Source organism: Salvia miltiorrhiza, chromosome 3, assembly GCF_028751815.1.
Source record: "Salvia miltiorrhiza cultivar Shanhuang (shh) chromosome 3, IMPLAD_Smil_shh, whole genome shotgun sequence".
Classification (NCBI taxonomy): Eukaryota; Viridiplantae; Streptophyta; class Magnoliopsida; order Lamiales; family Lamiaceae; genus Salvia; species Salvia miltiorrhiza.
Genome location: NC_080389.1, coordinates 58,820,827 through 58,837,748, shown reverse-complemented (window position 1 = coordinate 58,837,748; position 16,922 = coordinate 58,820,827). Strand labels below are relative to the sequence as shown.

At 33.4% G+C, this 16,922-nt stretch overlaps 3 protein-coding genes and 1 long non-coding RNA gene across 8 annotated transcripts; 1 reads left to right on the top strand and 3 right to left on the bottom strand.

Moving 5' to 3' along the window:
• Nucleotides 1–422: 422 nt before the first annotated feature.
• LOC131014842 (uncharacterized) lies at nucleotides 423–864 on the bottom strand. The gene is made up of 2 exons (XR_009098335.1): nucleotides 751–864; nucleotides 423–683 (listed from the first exon to the last, which is right to left on the bottom strand). It is a non-coding gene; the product is annotated as an uncharacterized LOC131014842 (long non-coding RNA).
• Nucleotides 865–3,130: 2,266 nt separating this feature from the next.
• Nucleotides 3,131–6,247, top strand: LOC131014840 (uncharacterized). Of its 3 annotated transcripts, none has more exons than XM_057942959.1 (4): nucleotides 4,417–4,518; nucleotides 5,122–5,449; nucleotides 5,554–5,742; nucleotides 5,906–6,247. In XM_057942959.1, exons 1-4 carry the CDS (start codon nucleotides 4,464–4,466, stop codon nucleotides 6,048–6,050), a joined length of 717 nt encoding a protein of 238 aa, XP_057798942.1. In that variant the 5' UTR covers nucleotides 4,417–4,463; the 3' UTR covers nucleotides 6,051–6,247. The 3 variants fall into 3 exon arrangements, with proteins under 3 accessions (XP_057798940.1, XP_057798942.1, XP_057798941.1); XM_057942958.1 differs by having other exon boundaries at nucleotides 4,858–5,449; XM_057942957.1 differs by having other exon boundaries at nucleotides 3,131–5,449.
• Nucleotides 6,248–7,787: 1,540 nt separating this feature from the next.
• On the bottom strand, nucleotides 7,788–10,347 carry LOC131014839 (uncharacterized). Its single transcript, XM_057942956.1, has 3 exons — nucleotides 9,088–10,347; nucleotides 8,502–8,903; nucleotides 7,788–8,299 (listed from the first exon to the last, which is right to left on the bottom strand). Exons 1-2 carry the CDS (start codon nucleotides 10,248–10,250, stop codon nucleotides 8,540–8,542), a joined length of 1,527 nt encoding a protein of 508 aa, XP_057798939.1. The 5' UTR covers nucleotides 10,251–10,347; the 3' UTR covers nucleotides 7,788–8,299; nucleotides 8,502–8,539.
• Nucleotides 10,348–14,046: 3,699 nt separating this feature from the next.
• LOC131014838 (uncharacterized) lies at nucleotides 14,047–16,644 on the bottom strand. 3 transcript variants are annotated; one of them, XM_057942954.1, is made up of 7 exons: nucleotides 15,533–16,644; nucleotides 15,286–15,447; nucleotides 14,876–15,074; nucleotides 14,666–14,722; nucleotides 14,469–14,564; nucleotides 14,188–14,347; nucleotides 14,047–14,104 (listed from the first exon to the last, which is right to left on the bottom strand). In XM_057942954.1, exons 1-6 carry the CDS (start codon nucleotides 16,516–16,518, stop codon nucleotides 14,213–14,215), a joined length of 1,635 nt encoding a protein of 544 aa, XP_057798937.1. In that variant the 5' UTR covers nucleotides 16,519–16,644; the 3' UTR covers nucleotides 14,047–14,104; nucleotides 14,188–14,212. The 3 variants fall into 3 exon arrangements, with proteins under 3 accessions (XP_057798937.1, XP_057798936.1, XP_057798938.1); XM_057942953.1 differs by having other exon boundaries at nucleotides 14,047–14,347; XM_057942955.1 differs by having other exon boundaries at nucleotides 14,047–14,347; nucleotides 14,891–15,074.
• Nucleotides 16,645–16,922: the final 278 nt, after the last annotated feature.

Below are 16,922 nucleotides of genomic sequence, written 5' to 3'. Positions count from 1 at the left end.
TTTAGACTCTTCCCTTTTTTTTCCCCTTCATACCAATAAATCGCAATTTAAGCTTTAACTTTTTGAGGAATAACATAGCATAATTTATCATTCACATCAATTTCCTTCTAGTTTTGGCTTTCTTTATTCCTTTTAACGGACGTTTATTTTTCAGTCAAATTAAAAGGAAAAATATTCGACAGGAATAATTCTTTTGAACACGGTTAAATCGTAAAATAATTCTTTTGTTTATCGGGATCACGTATCCCCTCTATTACATCATTGTGCTATTATTTTTCTTAATTTCTCGAAGGTCAATATATCAACCATCCTGCTACATTTGTTTTTACAATTAAATATACAACATCAAGAAAAGAATCGAACACAATATTTATTTTACCAAACAACACGAAACAAATTAAAAGGGGTACTGAAAGAAAAAGAAACAAAACAAAATATAACTAGAAATCATATATAATAAGAGTTGTTATTATTTATTAAATATGATCCAGGAATTACAATGATTTGACATTAACATTCATAGTAACATATGCAATAAGTTTGATTTGTTGGAACAGTAACTGCACAGTCAGCTCGATAAAGGGTCAATCCACGGCTAATTAGAAGCACGTTGCAATAGTCTGAGCATTTTCCTCCCGACCCCACTTTACAATCAAATTTCGCACTCGTTTCGCAAAGCTTTTCTGCACAAATTCTCAAGAGATGAGAGAGGGGAAGAGAGAGAGAGAAAGAGATTATTGATGTTCTTACCAGCTGAGACGAGAGAGAGATAAAACATAAGTAGCAAGAGAGATGTAATGAGCTTAGCCATTACTAGCGATAGTGAGATAACAAATATTATAGTAGTAAATCAAAATTCTTTGGGATTGAAATGTTTCCAAGCATGACCTATATATATACAAATATGGAGTATAATTTATGAGCAAATAAAATTTATAAAATTTTGAAATCCAAAGTTTTGATATTTATGGTAATTATAATTAAATTTAAAATTATCTATATTTTCCAGGAAGGATAGTTAAACTCAATTCAAATCCTTTATTGCTTTCTAGTGTGACATTTTTTTTAGAATTAGGGGTGTGGCATCTTTTATTGCGGTTGTGGATGATTGACATGTAACAATACTAAGGATTAGGCTATGATTTAGGGTTTATATGAGGAGAAAACCTTTAATATTATATATCATGTATCATTCGTCTATGTTTGCAATAGATAATGTTACACGTATTGGTGATCTATGCATTAAATTATTGTATTTTATAACTGCCTTCTGTATTTTGACGAAAAACTTTTTTCTCCTTTAAACAAAGTACTAGAAAGCCAAATTCAACTCATGCATCTTTCTTTTTATTTTATTTTTCCTGGAAATAAGCCTATAAAGAAAACTAAAAGGCAGGCTTCAGGAAAAGAAGAAAAGGAAAAGAAAGAAACGAAAACTAGAAATTAAGAATGTTTTTCTTCTCAGATGCCTTAAGACACAAATAATAGCCAAATATGCTAGTAATAATTAGATGCAATTTTAATTAATTAATTTAATCGAATCCTTGTATATTATATAATAAGTTATTACTATTTTTAAAGAAATTAATTACCATAAAATTGTCAATCATATCAATTTAAAATTGATTTGAAATCGAAACATAAGGAATTGATTGCACGTATATAATTCGACTATCTTGCATATATACCTATATATTTATCCACGAATACGATTGCAAATTAACATTCCGCGAAATTAAGACGTTTATTGCATATTTACCAAACATGTAGAATTCTTTGTAATATTTAGCTAATTCATGGTATAATATGATATGCATCCTGTGTATCTTAAAAAATGAAAAAAGAAACATGTAAAACAAAACACTCAACAAAGGAATTCTAGACGAACAAAATAATAAGTCGTTCCTAAAAAAGAAAGAAAAAGTATGGCAAAACTGTGGTGTGACTAAGAGCATAAATGTAGCAATAATATGTGTGTGTGTGATGGTAATTTAGAATGTTTCCTTGGTAGACAAATTTTAGAATCTTAGTGAGTCCTCTTGGAATAACCTCTCCCGCACCTTTGCTGCCAAATCCATTCCTCATAAACAACAATGCCATACTAATAGTTAGGGCTGTCTAATTGGTTATCGGATTTTGGATAATCCGTTAATCGAACCGAAATTTCCGGGTTTGGGTATCCAATAACCGAATTTTTTGGGTATCGGTTCGGTTTCGAGTATCATTTTTAGAAAAATTTCGGGTATCGGTTAACCCAATAACCGTAACGGATTAACCAAAATAACCGAAAATTATTTAATAAATTATTTAATATATATATTATATATATTTTAATTATTAATTCATTAATTTATTTATTTTTTATTTAAAAATCGAGTCTTAGCTAAAATAAAATTATGATATGTTTAAAGTTTAAGAATAAGCTTTAGTCGAGTGGATAAGTTGCTTTGTGTATTTTCTAGAGACTAAGATTCAAATCCTCTATTTAACAAATTATTTGAATTTTAATTTTTTAAAATGGGTATTTCAGATACCCAAATAACCGAATCGGGTAACCGAAGCGGTTATTGGGTAACCGAACACCTAAAATGGTTCGGAAACGATTAGTGAAATATGGCAATTTCGGGTTCGGGTAACCGAAAATTCGGGTATGGGTAACCGAACCCGAACCGATCGACGGAGTAATAGTAATTGGGATGAAGGACGAAATGAAAAGAAAAGAAAAGAAATGATGACCTGTTTGTGCAGGCTGTGATGATATGCCCTTTCCCTCTATAATCGAACCAGAAAAGAGGTAAAACGCTACCGAGATGCTGCCACCCACAACCCCTAGCAACACCTTATCAAAACCAACAACCACCAACTTAATTCACATATATTCATGACAGAACAACGGGCAAGTACCTGAAAACAAACGAGAGGTCCACCACTTCCTTCTCATTGCTGGGGAAGATGGTAAGGCTTACAACTAACGCGTTTAGTGCTGCAAGGAGCATTAGAGCGATGACAGATAGATGAGCTCCCTCTGGCCTTCCAGCTCGCAGCTCGGAGTGCTGCACGTTTAAGTTTCTCTCAAATTAAGGAATTGCGTATTGAGATTGTAAATCAAGGAGAAGACACAAAATTGAGCAAAGAGTATATATAAATATACCTCGCTGCTGCTGCCAGTCCAAATGGTATTGCATAAAGCGTTACAACAATGTTTCAGCTATCAAGATGAGGAAAAAAACAGAAACAGAGTCGGTTAAAAGCTATGTTGGTGTTTAAGGCATTCAGAAATGTTTATGAACAACTTACCACACAAAAAGCACTGAGGTTTGAAGCTATGGATTTGGTAAAAGCCCTGAAAGCAAAATTAGCAGCTCAAACGACCACCATTCGAGACTAGACTCACCAAATTTCAGAAAATTACAATAGCCTAACGCATGTCAATAGAAACTGCAGCTAGCTGGTGGCAGAAGAAGTTATTGCCAAATCATGAGAGCAGAAGGAATATCTTGATAGAAATTGGAGCGCGAGTTTTTGCGCAGTGAGGGGAGTAGTTCATGGCTACATTCAACCACATGGAGACATCCATAGCAACTGCACAACACAGTGGTATGTGGAAGCAGGAGCTAACGAGCATGGGAAAAGTCAAGCTCTGCATCTGATAGTAGTTGAAGAATTGCATGGGATAAGCCACATTGCAAATATTCCAGCTCCACGACAAACGATAGAGTTTTTTGTATTGTTGAGCTCCAAAAGCTTGTCCACTAATCGTTTCTAATGCACTGCCCATACCCAACTGTTCCACAACAATTAATCCTCTTTCATTTGGATTACAACAACTAATAGAAAATCTTATCAATAAGGACATGAGCATTGTTTGCAGTTCAGGAATGTTTTTTAGCAAGACTTGGACTGATGTACTCCATCTCTTTTGATATACGAAGAGATTGTCTTGCAAGCTCATTACAAATGCCTAAAAAGAATTGAACTATGTTGAAGCCAAAGGACATAAAGTGAAACAGCTTATAAATTTTCACTGCACATCAATCAATTGAACTTAACATAGATCAAAAGTGAGTTACTAAAAGCCATACCGTTCTATTCCAATCTACGAGACACACAACACATCTCATAGCCACTATTCAATCGAGCAACCATGCAGATGAGTAATCAATCAAATCAACTCAGCAAACTGAAGACACATTTAATACTTTTTATAGAAAAATAATGATTCATGTTATTATTATAAAGTCTTTCCTATTAGTATTAAGTAAGTTTTAAATGTAATTAAATGTTAATGTAGTTAAATGAAGCATATAAGAAAATTTAAGTTGAGCCCATTATCATATAAAGTATACTAAGTTGGGCCCTTATTAGACATATCCTAGGCCCACCTCAAAACAAACCCAATACTAATAAATGGACGCGTTAGGGGTCATTCCCTTTCTTCCAAATCCATGAAATTTTGATCGACGATGAAGAATTCCGACAACAAACGGCTTCTTGTGATACGTAGCTGTGGAAAGTCGGGTAAGTATCAATTTACCGCTCTTTCTCCGCGAGATTTATCTGAAATCGGTGAAGAAAGTTTCGACCTTCCTTTTCTGTATCCAAGGCCAGAAATTTCTTTTAACTGTTACCGGGATTGGATATGTATCTACGAATATGAAGGCCATTTTTATCTTTGGAACCCCACAACCAAACAGTGTCTGTTCTTTCCTACCGAAAAACTCTCTACATTTGATGAGACGATGACCTCGTTGCTTGGTGCTTGTGTCTGCTATGATTCTAAGTCTAACGAGTACAAAATCCTAAGAGTTTGTCAAGGTGATTTTCTAGATGTAGAGTATGATGATGATGGTTATGCAGATTATAGGAGGTCCCAAACTTTTGAGTTGTATTCGTTCCGCCAGGATTCTTGGAGCGAAATTCCCTTTGATAATCTTGAAGATATATATATGTCTGGTTTTAGAGCCACGTCTGTTAGAGGTAAAGTTTATTGGTTTAATTTGTGTAACCGAATTGTATCGTTGGATTGTAGTAAGAAAAGTTTATCTTACATTGATTTACCAGTAGAGCGTCGTCCCTTTGAATTGGGTGAGCTTGTCCAGTTTAATGGTGGAGATTCCTTAGGTGTTGTTTGCATGTGGGATCGACATCCTAAACCCGGTTATGATTATGAGCTTTGGGTATGGAGTGAAAACCCAATGGGGTGGGATAGAATGTTTAGTGTGTCTCTTGGTGGCTCTGTGGGTAGACCACCGGGGACTATATGCGAAACATTCTTGTTTCTTGGAGGAATGGCTGGCAAACCGGGTGCTGATGAACATCGTCTAGTAGCTTACGATTGGACGAAAAAAGACTGCAAGGAACTCGGTATTCATGATCATCGCTTTGATATCCATGTCCTTTGTTATGTTGAGGGCACCTTTGTGCTGCCCCATGGAAAGCCAATCAATGGGTATGTAATGTACCTACTATTCTTCTACCCTAATTTCTCTTAATTCATTTGACGTTCCAACGATATTTGACTAATTAGCATGATAGATATATGTGCCACTGCAGATCCTCATTTCTTATTAATCCTCGTTTTGTCAAGTGGCCTGAGCGGTTCCTAAACTGCGACAACCATTATTGCAATTGCAATTGTCATTTCGTGGACATTTTTCCTGAGATCAAGGTTTATAACTGCGAGTGTTCTCAACCTAATTACGACGATGCCTACAGGTTGTATATTGAAGATTTTGCTAATGGGTAAGTTTTTGTCCTAATTCTGACAAAACATAAAGATGAATTTTGAATATATAAAGTTAGTTTGTTAAGTAGCATAAATTATTTGTGTTTTAGACTAGTTTTCTAATGAAAAGCAACTTTGTTTTATATAGTTTGTTTACTAATTAAACATGTGTGACTGTAGATTCCGCATCCTTAGTGATACAGAGGAGGTTGGTCCCGATATATCAAACAAGCAATTGGCCCTTAAACCAACGGCTGGAAATCCTGATGCACAAGGGGGCAAAAAAAAGAAAAAGAAGAAGAAGAAGAAGAAGAAAAGCAACTGATGCACAGGGAAACATCTCTAGAGATCATCTGTATAATGGTAAATGTTTTACTTGTAGGCCTGCTCAGATCATCTAGTTTGACTGATACCTTTTCTGTTTTTCCAGACTGAATTTTATATTTATCATGAATTGCTGAATTAAGCCTCTGGCTATATATATGAACTACAATTAGCTGCCGATATACTCCCTTTGATCTTCGTTCTTTCTATTTTGAACTTTGAAATGTCTGTTTGACCCCTTTCGAGCAGCAAGCAATGGCTCATATAGTATTCCAGACTAAGCACTGAACTCAGCTGTTTGGAGTGGTATAAACTAGATGTGGATTCTAAGTGTTGATGATGTTCGAATATGCCAATAATTAAGGTTGTCCTAACAAATTTTGTTGGCAGAGTTGAGTGAATTTTTGGTGTTTCAGACTGCATCCCAGCTGATATAATTATTATGTTGCAAGAACTATCTTTATTTCATACTCCATTAAGTTGCTATTTGTTATGTCCTTCAGAATTGCGCATGCACTTCACATACTAATATACTATTGTTTGTGTAAAGGACTTGAATTTAACTGAAACGCAAGTATTATTGATCATGATTTTAACCCAATGAACTACTGAAACCCACTTCAGAAAATACTTGTAAACATATGAGACACAAATGGTGAAATGGGCCTATTGAGTATGAGCGCTTAATTTGTATGATTGATAATAAAATGCATAAATTTTTCAATTCAAATTGCAAAGAAATACTAAGAATTATTATAAGAATTGCATCTCCAGCTTTCCCATGGGCCATGAGCATCAACTATCAAGTATCAACGGAAAAATACGCTAGCTTCCTAAATCTCTATTCTAAAATTGAGTTAAATAAGGAAATCACCGAGTTCTAAAATATATTATATATTGATTTTGTTAATAGTTTTGAGTATAAATTTCATAATTACACAATTTGCATATTATGAAATTCATTTATACATTCGTATTCGTCTCGAACTTAATTAAAAATAATGTTACTATATATTTGTTCTCAAATATCTGCTAATTATTCAAATATATTTAAATTTAATAAATATCTAAATAGTCAAATACTCCCTCCGTCCACTAATTCAAGGCCTTCTTTCCTTTTTGGGACGTCCACCAACTCAAGGCCTATCCATTTTTAGTAAGTTTTTATTTATATTTAATTGGTGGGTCCCAAAACAATACACTTTTTCTCCACTCAACTAATAAACAATACTACATTAATTGTGGGTCCCTTTCTCCACTCAACTAATAAAAATACAATTTTTCTTAAAATCCGTGTTTTGCTCCTTAGGTCATGAATTAGTGGACGGAGGGAGTATAAGTTATTACAATAGTTAGTTATCCATCACAATAAACACTAGGAACATTTCAAAATAAACATTAACAATAAATAGTAAATAATAAAAGATTAATAAATAGAAAAAATTTCACGTAAGCATGTAGATAAACTTTTACTTATTCTACAATTAGTGAAGACTAAAGTCTCCCACAAAATAAATTTGAATTCTTAAACATCTCTATGTGTGAATTCTTAAACTTTTACCACTGGATGATTATTTTTTATACAAATCGGTATTATATACTATTAATTTGTTATAAAATAAAAATACATAAAAGTGGATTGGACGGTGCAACCTAGTGCAAATCTAGTACAGATAACTATATTTATAATAATTAATTATTCCTTACTTTCGTCTAAGATAGATAATTGTTCACCATATGAGTAAATTATTAACTGTATCAAGTTTCCAATGCTGGATAAAACGTTAACAGATTCTGTCAGTCATCCCTTGGAAAACCCTAGAATTAAGTGACTAGTCTTGATAAAGACCACATTTTTCCAAGAGACTTTGATTAGAACTATCCTATCAAAAATTCTACTTTGACAAAAAAAACCAACAGAAATGAACCGATCACTTCAATTCCCACAAAAGAAATCAAAGAAGGGATGATCATCTAGGGTTCTTGAGTTCATTCTGATCATGATTACTTGTTGACTGCAGGATTCCGGTGGGGTGAATTGGGAATAAATCCAGTGTTTCTTGATCATGGCTGCTGCTGTTTAGATGCTCCCTTGATTGGTTAGTGTTGTACCTTTGATCAGATAATGTGAGGTGGCTTGAATGATTGAATCAATGCTTTGTGGGATTGTTCCACACCTCTTCACACTACCTAATGCTGTGGGGAGTTGTACCTTCTTTGGTGGAGGAATGTAGCATGGCCTGCAAATCACTGCCAAATATATGGATGTACATAAGCATCAACGACATAGTGTAAGAATTGCACAAATGTGAAGAATCAAGTTGTTTTTGAATTTCAAGAGAGCATAAACGTGTTTTTTTCCCCCTTGATATAACTACTGTGAAGATGAAGCCTTAAGGCAAAAAAAAAAAAAAAAAGTAGCAGAAACAACATTTCAATCAAAAACACAAACCATCCAAATCCAGCTTCATACTGTTGCCCTCCACCTGCTCATGGAGTTGTTCTGACCACAAGCACTTGAATGGACCCTACAAATACCATTGAATCTGTACATATGTTGAATCCACCTTCTCTCTTATACGGATTATGATAACATATGTTGAATCTACCCTCTGTCTTGGTCAGATGATGAGCAGAGCTCTCGGGATCCTGTTGACTTATTCTGTACACAAGCACTTGAATTGAGCCTACAAGTAATCTATTTACCATTGGAAACATATCTGAACATACGTTCAATTCACCCTCCTCTCTCTCATACACATGATCATGTCTAGAGATGTTTCCTTGTGAATCAGGATTTCCAGCCATTGGTTTAAAGGCCGATTGCTTCTTTGTATTATTAAGGACGCGGAATCTACAGTCACACATGTTTGATTAGTAAAGAAACTATATAAAAGAAAGTTGCTTGTCAATAGAAAACTAATCTAAAACACAAATAATTTATGCTACTTAAGAAACTAACTTTATATATTCAATATTCATCTTTCCGTTTCATTTGTAAAATGTCAGAATTAGAACATATCCACAAAAAAACGTACCCATTATCAGCAAAATCTTCAATATCAATCTTGTGGGCGTCGGTGTAACCTCGACAACACTTGCATTCGGAATCGTCATCGGTGCTGTCCTCGGTGCTGTCATCGTCATGGCAATCGCAATCGCAATAGTTGTCCAACCAGTCAGGTTCCTGGACCTCGACTACAGGAGGATGATTAAGAAATCCGGATCCAACAATTGGCGTTCCATGGGGCAACGCAACGGTGCTCTCAACATAACAAAGGACATGGATCGGAAAGCCATGATTATGAATACCGAGCTCCTTGCAGTCTCTCTTAGTCCACTCGTAAGCTACTAGACGATATTCATCCTCATCCGGGTTGCCAGCCATTCCTCGAAGAAACAAGAATGTAGCGTATATAGTCCCCGGTGGTCTACCCACAGCACCACCAAGAGACACACTAAACTTTCTATCCCACCGCTTTAACTCTTCACCCCATACCCAAAGCTCATAGTAGTTACCGGGTTCAGGTTGTAGGGATCCAAGGCGAACAACACCTAACGAATCTCCACCATTAAACTGGACAAGCTCACTCAATATTCTAAAGGAATGAGTATGACACAGTTGACACCCTGGTGGTAAATCAATGTAAGATAAGGTTTTCTCACTACAATCCAACGATACAATTCTGCCACGCTCAGTAAACCAATAACATTTACCTCTAACAGATGTACCTTTGAAACCAGAAATACGTGTTTCTTCAATATTTTTGAAGGGCGGCACACGAGAAATTTGGTTCCAAGAATCATCCTCGAACGAATACAACTCAAAAGTTTGTAAACGTATTTTATCATCACAAACTCTTAGGATTTTGTAATCATCAGATTTAGAATCATAGCAGACACAAGCACCAATCAACGTGCTGCTCGTCCTATTAAATGGATAGACTTCCTCGGTAGGAAAGAACTGAAACCGTTTGGTTTTGGGGTTCAAAACATAAATATGGCCTCCATATTCGTAGATACATAACAAACCCCCGCAACTGTTAAAATAAATTTCTGGCTTCGAATGCAGAAAAGGAAGGTCGAAACTTTCTTCATGGATTTCAGATAAATCTCCCGGAGAAAGAGGGGTAAAACGATACTTACCCGACTCTCCACAGTTACGTATCACAAGAAGGCGTTTCTCGTCGGAATTCTTCATCGTCGATCAAAAATTGATGGATTTGGAAGAAAGGGAATCAACCCCTAAGCGTCATATATTCTCTTTCGTGTTTGGAGGTGGCAATCATATTTCATGTGTATATAACGCGTCCATTTTAGGTACTAGATTTGCACCGTGCAATCCACATCAAACTCTTTTATATATTTTTAATTTAATGTATTATAATTAAATATATAAAAAGTTGAAAAATGAAAAAAAAAAAATTCACAATAATTGATATATTATGGAAAGATAAAAAGTTTAAGAAAATAAAATAAACTAAATGAGAAAACTGATAATGAAAATTAAAATTAAAATAATTTATTTAAAAGAAGATGAGAGAGGAGAGGGAATTTTGCTAAGTTTTAATCTTTACATAAATACTACTCCCCCGTCCACGAATCTTGAGTCACTTTTCTTTTTTCGGTTGTCCCACAAATCTTGAGTCATTTCCTTATATGACAAAAAAAATCTTTTATTCACCTTTTCACCCACCACACTTAACACCCTAGTATTTTCTTAATTTTCGTGCCGAAAAGAATTGACTCAAGATTCGCGGGACGGAGGGAGTACGTATATAATTTTTTTACATTTTAAATTTAATATTACATAAAATATATCAAATCAAAGTACTTATCGTAATCTTTAATCTTTAATTTGATATGCATATAAAATATTTTATAATTAGCCAAATTTCACAATTTTATTGAGCTAATTGAAGTCCATTATTTATCCATTGATGTCTAGTCCCTAAGTCACCTTGTTAGTATGATTTACTTTGTATTTGAACTTGTTAGGTAATTAATTAGATATTTCAACCAATCACCTCATTGTTTAGTCTAAATAGCTATAGCATAATGAATTAGGATAATCACTAGATCTAACTACTAATCATTGTGGAATACGGCTTTACTTCCATTTATTGCAACTATACCGTATACTTGCGGCGTAGCAAAAATAATAGCGAACAGTAAGCGATCGATATGCTCAACGTATGTCACTATTTTAACAAACATGGTAATTTCTTTTTTAGTTTGTTAATATTATTTTTCGAATTCACCTGTTTATTATAATATATTGTCTTATAGTATATTTTTATTTAGTTCTCGATCGATGTCCCAACGTATGACATTATTCAAAATAATTATAGTCATTCATTTATATTTACTAATTTTTATTTTTATTCATATAAGGAGTGAGCTTTTTATTTTTATTAGGTACTAGATTTGCACCGTGCAATCCACATCAAACCCTTTTATATATTTTTAATTTAATGTATTAGAATCAAATATATAAAAAGGTTGAAAAATGAAAAACAAAATCACAATAATTGATATTATGAAAAGATTAAAAAAAATTAAGAAAATAAAATAAACTAAATGAAAAAACTGATAATGAAAATTAAAATTAAAATAGATTTATTTAAAAGAAGATGAGAGAGGAGAGGGAATTTTGCTAAGTTTTAATCTTTACATAAATACTACTCTCTCCGTCCCACGAATTTTGAGTCATTTTCTTATATGACAATTTTTTTCCTTTATTCACATTTTCAACCGCCACACTTAACACACTAAATACAATTTTCTTAATTCTCGTGTAGAAAAGAATTGACTCAAGATTCGCGGGACGGAGGGAGTATACAATTTTTTATATTTTAAATTTAATATTACATAAAATATATCAAATTAAAGTATTTATCGTGATCTTTAATTTGATATGCATATAAAATATTTTATAATTAGCCGAATTTCACAATTTTACAAAAGAAATAAAACAAAAAATAATAAGATATATGGGAAACAAAAAATTCTAAGAGGCAATATTTGTTTTGTCTTCCAAGTCTTCACACGAGAAAAATAATTTTTTAAATCCCCCTTTTTGTGGCGAAAGAGTTATTTGTTTGTCAAAAACTCCTAGTCTTGTTTTCGGTTTTATTGATGTATCGGAACTTTACTATTTCTTAATTTATTTATTACGTGCAATAAAATATACTCCCTCCGTCCATGAAAGAACTTCCTAGGAGGAAGTGGCACGGGTTTTAAGAAAAAATATTGTTGAGTGTATTGAAAGTGGATAAAAAGTAGTTGAGTGTATTGGGAATGATGAAAAAGAGTTAGTATAATTAATATTGGGAGTTGTGAAAAGTAAAAAGTAAGAGGATTATAAGTGGTGAGGTATAGTCCAAAAATAGGTAGGAAGTTTTTTTGTGGACGTCCCAAAAGGAAAGATAGGAAGTTCTTTCGTGGACGGAGGGAGTATATAAAGTATTGGACAAAAAAATAAAACTTAGTCAATTAACTTTCGATTGAGATACTCAAATCTCAAAAAATATAGGAATAAATAGGGCAAGAAAGAGTGTAGAAAGCATTTGTGCGAGATCTAATCTACTGAAATAAAATCTGTAGAAATCGAAAATAAAGTAAATGAAAAAAAGTTATGTATATATATAAAAAGAGAAGTGTGTGAAATAAATTTAATTTAAAGGGTAAAATTGAAAGTTTATAAATATAGTATTTTAGAACTCGGTTATTTCATTATTCAACTCAATTTTAGAATAGAGATTAGGAAGCGTATTTTTCCGAATTTTGAACTGCACAATCTCAATAACCACATGAATCTGAAAATATTTGAGTTTTTAATTTTTAAAATACCAATTAATTGTTCATAATTGATATTGTGTGTAAATATATAAATCATCAAATTTCAAAAGCAAGTATAAATGATAATTATGTACTGTATCATATAATATTCTGAAATATACAAAACTATTTATTTACATATTTTTTGAATGAATATTTATATATGCCGTCATGTTGTTTAAATACAAATTTTAAAATAAAGTTCCTATGCAACATCCAAATAATTGATTTTGCAAGAAAGATAGGATTTGTTTTCATTAATAAAATTGATTAATTTATTAAGTTTAATTTTATAATATTGAACGATGATATTGCATTATTTTAGTTGGGTTTCAATTCTAATAATTTTTTTTAACTAAAACATAGTTTGATCGGTGAGTCGTTAATGTATATAAAGTATAAACCATGTAATTTGAATAAACATGACAATAATTATTTTTATATGCATCAAATTTTTTATTTGTGTTATTTTACAAAGTATTTTTTTATCAACGAGCAAGTCAAAATATAAAGAGTTGAATGGTTTCAGTAAATTTAAATAGACTTGCTACTACAAAATTAAACTCTTCAATTTAATAATGGTTCTCCAATTAATGATTTTCCAATGAGTTGCTTCATAGTTACGTAATTGCCAATTGCCAATATAGCAAATATGTTTATATAAATAAATATAATTATACAAAAACATACTATAAAAATTTAATAAATCTAAATCATATTTGAATTTCCTTTATTAAGATATATATATATATATATATAAATTTATATGAGTTAATATATGAAATTGGCCTATCAAAACCCATAAAAAGAAAATTGTCCAAAAGCGAAAATTCTTGATTTAAAAAAAAAATAAAAAAAAATCAACCCACAATCAACAGATTTTGTCAGTCATCCCTTGAAAAACACTAGAATTCAGTGACTAGTCTTGATAAAGACCACATTTTTCCAAGAGACTTTAATTAGAATAATCGTATCTAAAATTCTACTTCGACAAAAAAAACCAATACGAATGAACCGATGACTTCAATTCCCACAAAAGAAATCAAAGAAGGGATTATCATCAGAGGAAGTTGATAGCTTATCAGCACAAAAACTAGGGTTCTTGAGTTGATTCTGATCATGATTACTTGTTGACTGCAGGATTCCGGTGGGGTGAATTGGGAATAAATCCAGTGTTTCTTGATCATGGCTGAAACACCAAAAATTCACTCAACTCTGCCAACAAAATTTGTTAGGACAACCTAAATTATTGGCATATTTAACATCATCAACACTTAGAATCCACATCTAGTTTATACCACGCCAAACAGCTGAGTTCAGTGCTTAGTCTGGAATACTATATGAGCCATTGCTTGCAGCTGAATTTGTCATCCTCTCTGCTTGGAGTGATCGACACAGCGATTCTAGTTTGTCCTTTTGATTTCTCATTTGCTCCAGTTGTTTCTTCAAGATTTCATGCTGCTCGAAAGGGGCAAAACAGACATTTCAATGTTCAAATTTGAAAGAACGAAGATCAAAGGGAGTTTATCGACAGCTTATTGTAGCCATATATATATAGGTGCATGAGCAAAGCCTTTACCTCGTTGGCCAGTTGGATGATGGTGATATCTGATTTATCGCATTTGCTCTTCATGAAGGTGTTTTCCTTTTTAAGGTCCTTTATTAATTTGGCCATCTAATTTTGCAAACACAAAGATTATTTTAGGAAAGGAAACAAATGTGGGTCACATAGAGGAATATCATTGGAAAAAAAAGATGCTATAACACTCTCTCTACCTTGTGGATTTCTTGCTTAAATGCTTCGGAAACCTCGTCACTCTTCAATAATGCTTCCTGGGAAACATGAATTAGAAAGTGGGAAAAAAGAAAGAAAACACAATGAAGTAGCCAGAGGCTTAATTTAGCAATTCATGATAGATATAAAATTCAGTCTGGAAAAACAGAAAAGGTATCAGTACTCAAACTAGATGATCTGAGTAAGCCTACAAGTAAAATATTTACCATTGGATCCCCCTCATCTGAACATATGTTCGATCCACCCTCTCTCTTATACAGATGATGTCTAGAGATGTTTCCTTGTGCATCAGGTGTTTTTTTCTTTTTTTTCTTTTTTTTTCCCCCTTCTGCATCAGGATTTCCAGTAAGGGCCAATTGCTTCTTTGATATATCACGAAGGACGCGGAATCTACAGTCAAACATGTTAAATTAGTAAAGAAACTATATAAAAGAAAGTTGTTTTTCATTAGAAAACTAGTCTAAAACACAAATAATTTATGCTACTTAAGAGACTAACTTTATACAATGCATCACCTATATATTCAAAATCCATCTTTATGTAGTCCTCCCGTTTCATTTGTAAAATGTCAGAATTAGAACATATCCACAAAAAAACGTACCCATTATAAGCAAAATCTTCAAGATCAAGCTTGTAGACATCGGAGTAAAGTTTACAACACTTGCATCGAAAAGGGTTCTTGGTCCCGTGATGACAACCGCAAATGCAATACTTTTCAGGAGGGCCGACCGTGACTATAGGAGGATTATTAATAATTGAGGATCTGCACTCGCACATCCATCATGTTTAGTCAAATATCATTGGAACAATGCCTTAAGAGAAAGCTAGAAGAATAGTAGCGTACATACCCAGAGATTGCCTTTCCATGCTTTCCACAGGGCAGTACAACGGTGCCCTCGACATAACAGAGGACATTGATTCTAAAGCGATAATTACGAATACCGAGTTCCTTGCAGGATTCCTTGCAGTCATCCTTACTCCAATCATAAGCTACTAGACGACGTATGTACTCATCCGGTGTGCCAGCCATTCCATGAAGAAACAAGAATGTACCAAATATAGTCCCCACTGGTCTACCCACAGCACCACCAAGAGAGACACTAAACTGTCTATCCCACCTCTTTAACTCTTCACTCCATACCCAAACCTCATAATCATGACCCACTTTAGGATCTCGATCCGAAAAGCCAACAAAACCTAACGAATCTCCACCATTAATCTGGACAAGTTGACCATATCTAGTGATACGACGCTCTGGTGGGAAATCAATGTAAGATAAGGTTTTCTCACTACAATCCCACGATTCAATTCTGTCAAGCGCAACACACCAATAACATTTACCTCTAACAAATGCAGCTTGAAAACTAGACTTAGATGTATCATCAGGATTAGCAACACGGTCAATTTGGTTCCAAGAATCCTCTTTGAACGAATACAACTGATAAGTATTGAGCGTCCTATAAGAGGGTGCCATTATAACACGTTCACAAACTCTTAGGATTTTGTAATCATCACATTTAGAATCATAGCCGATACAAGCACCAAGCAACAAGGTTTGCTTCTCATCAAATTGAGAGACTTCCTCGGTAGGAAACAACAGACACTGTTTGGTTGTGGGGTTCAAAACATAAATATGGCCTTCAAGTTCGTAGATACATATCAAATCCCGGCAACTATTAAAATGAATTACTGACCTTGGATACAGAAAAGGAAGTTCGAAACTTTCGTCACGGATTTCAGATAAATCTCGCGGACAAAGAGCGGTAAATTCATACTTACCAAACTGTCCACGGTTACGTATCACAAGAAGCCGTTTGTTGTCCGAATTCTTCATCGTCGATCAAAAGTTCATGGATTTCGAAGAGGAGGCAATTAAATTACATGCGCCGGAAATTAACCTTCGCCCCCAAAAAGAATTGTAGTTTTGAGATAGATTGACACATGTGTTTAATTCAGTTGGAAAAAAGAATTACATTTAATTTTAACGTTATAGTTTATAGGATAAATTAATAAATTTGTTATTATTTATTTTATGTATAATATATATTTTCTTATTTAATGATGTAACCTTAAACCCTAACCCTAGTTTTGTATCTCCTATAAATATATAGAGGCATAGTCATACTTCTATAGATTTACAGATTTATTTTCTTTACCATGTCATTCTCTCTTCTTCTTTTATTCTCTCTACTTTACAACAAATTTATAATTATTATTTTTTTTCTTTTCTTCTTCTAT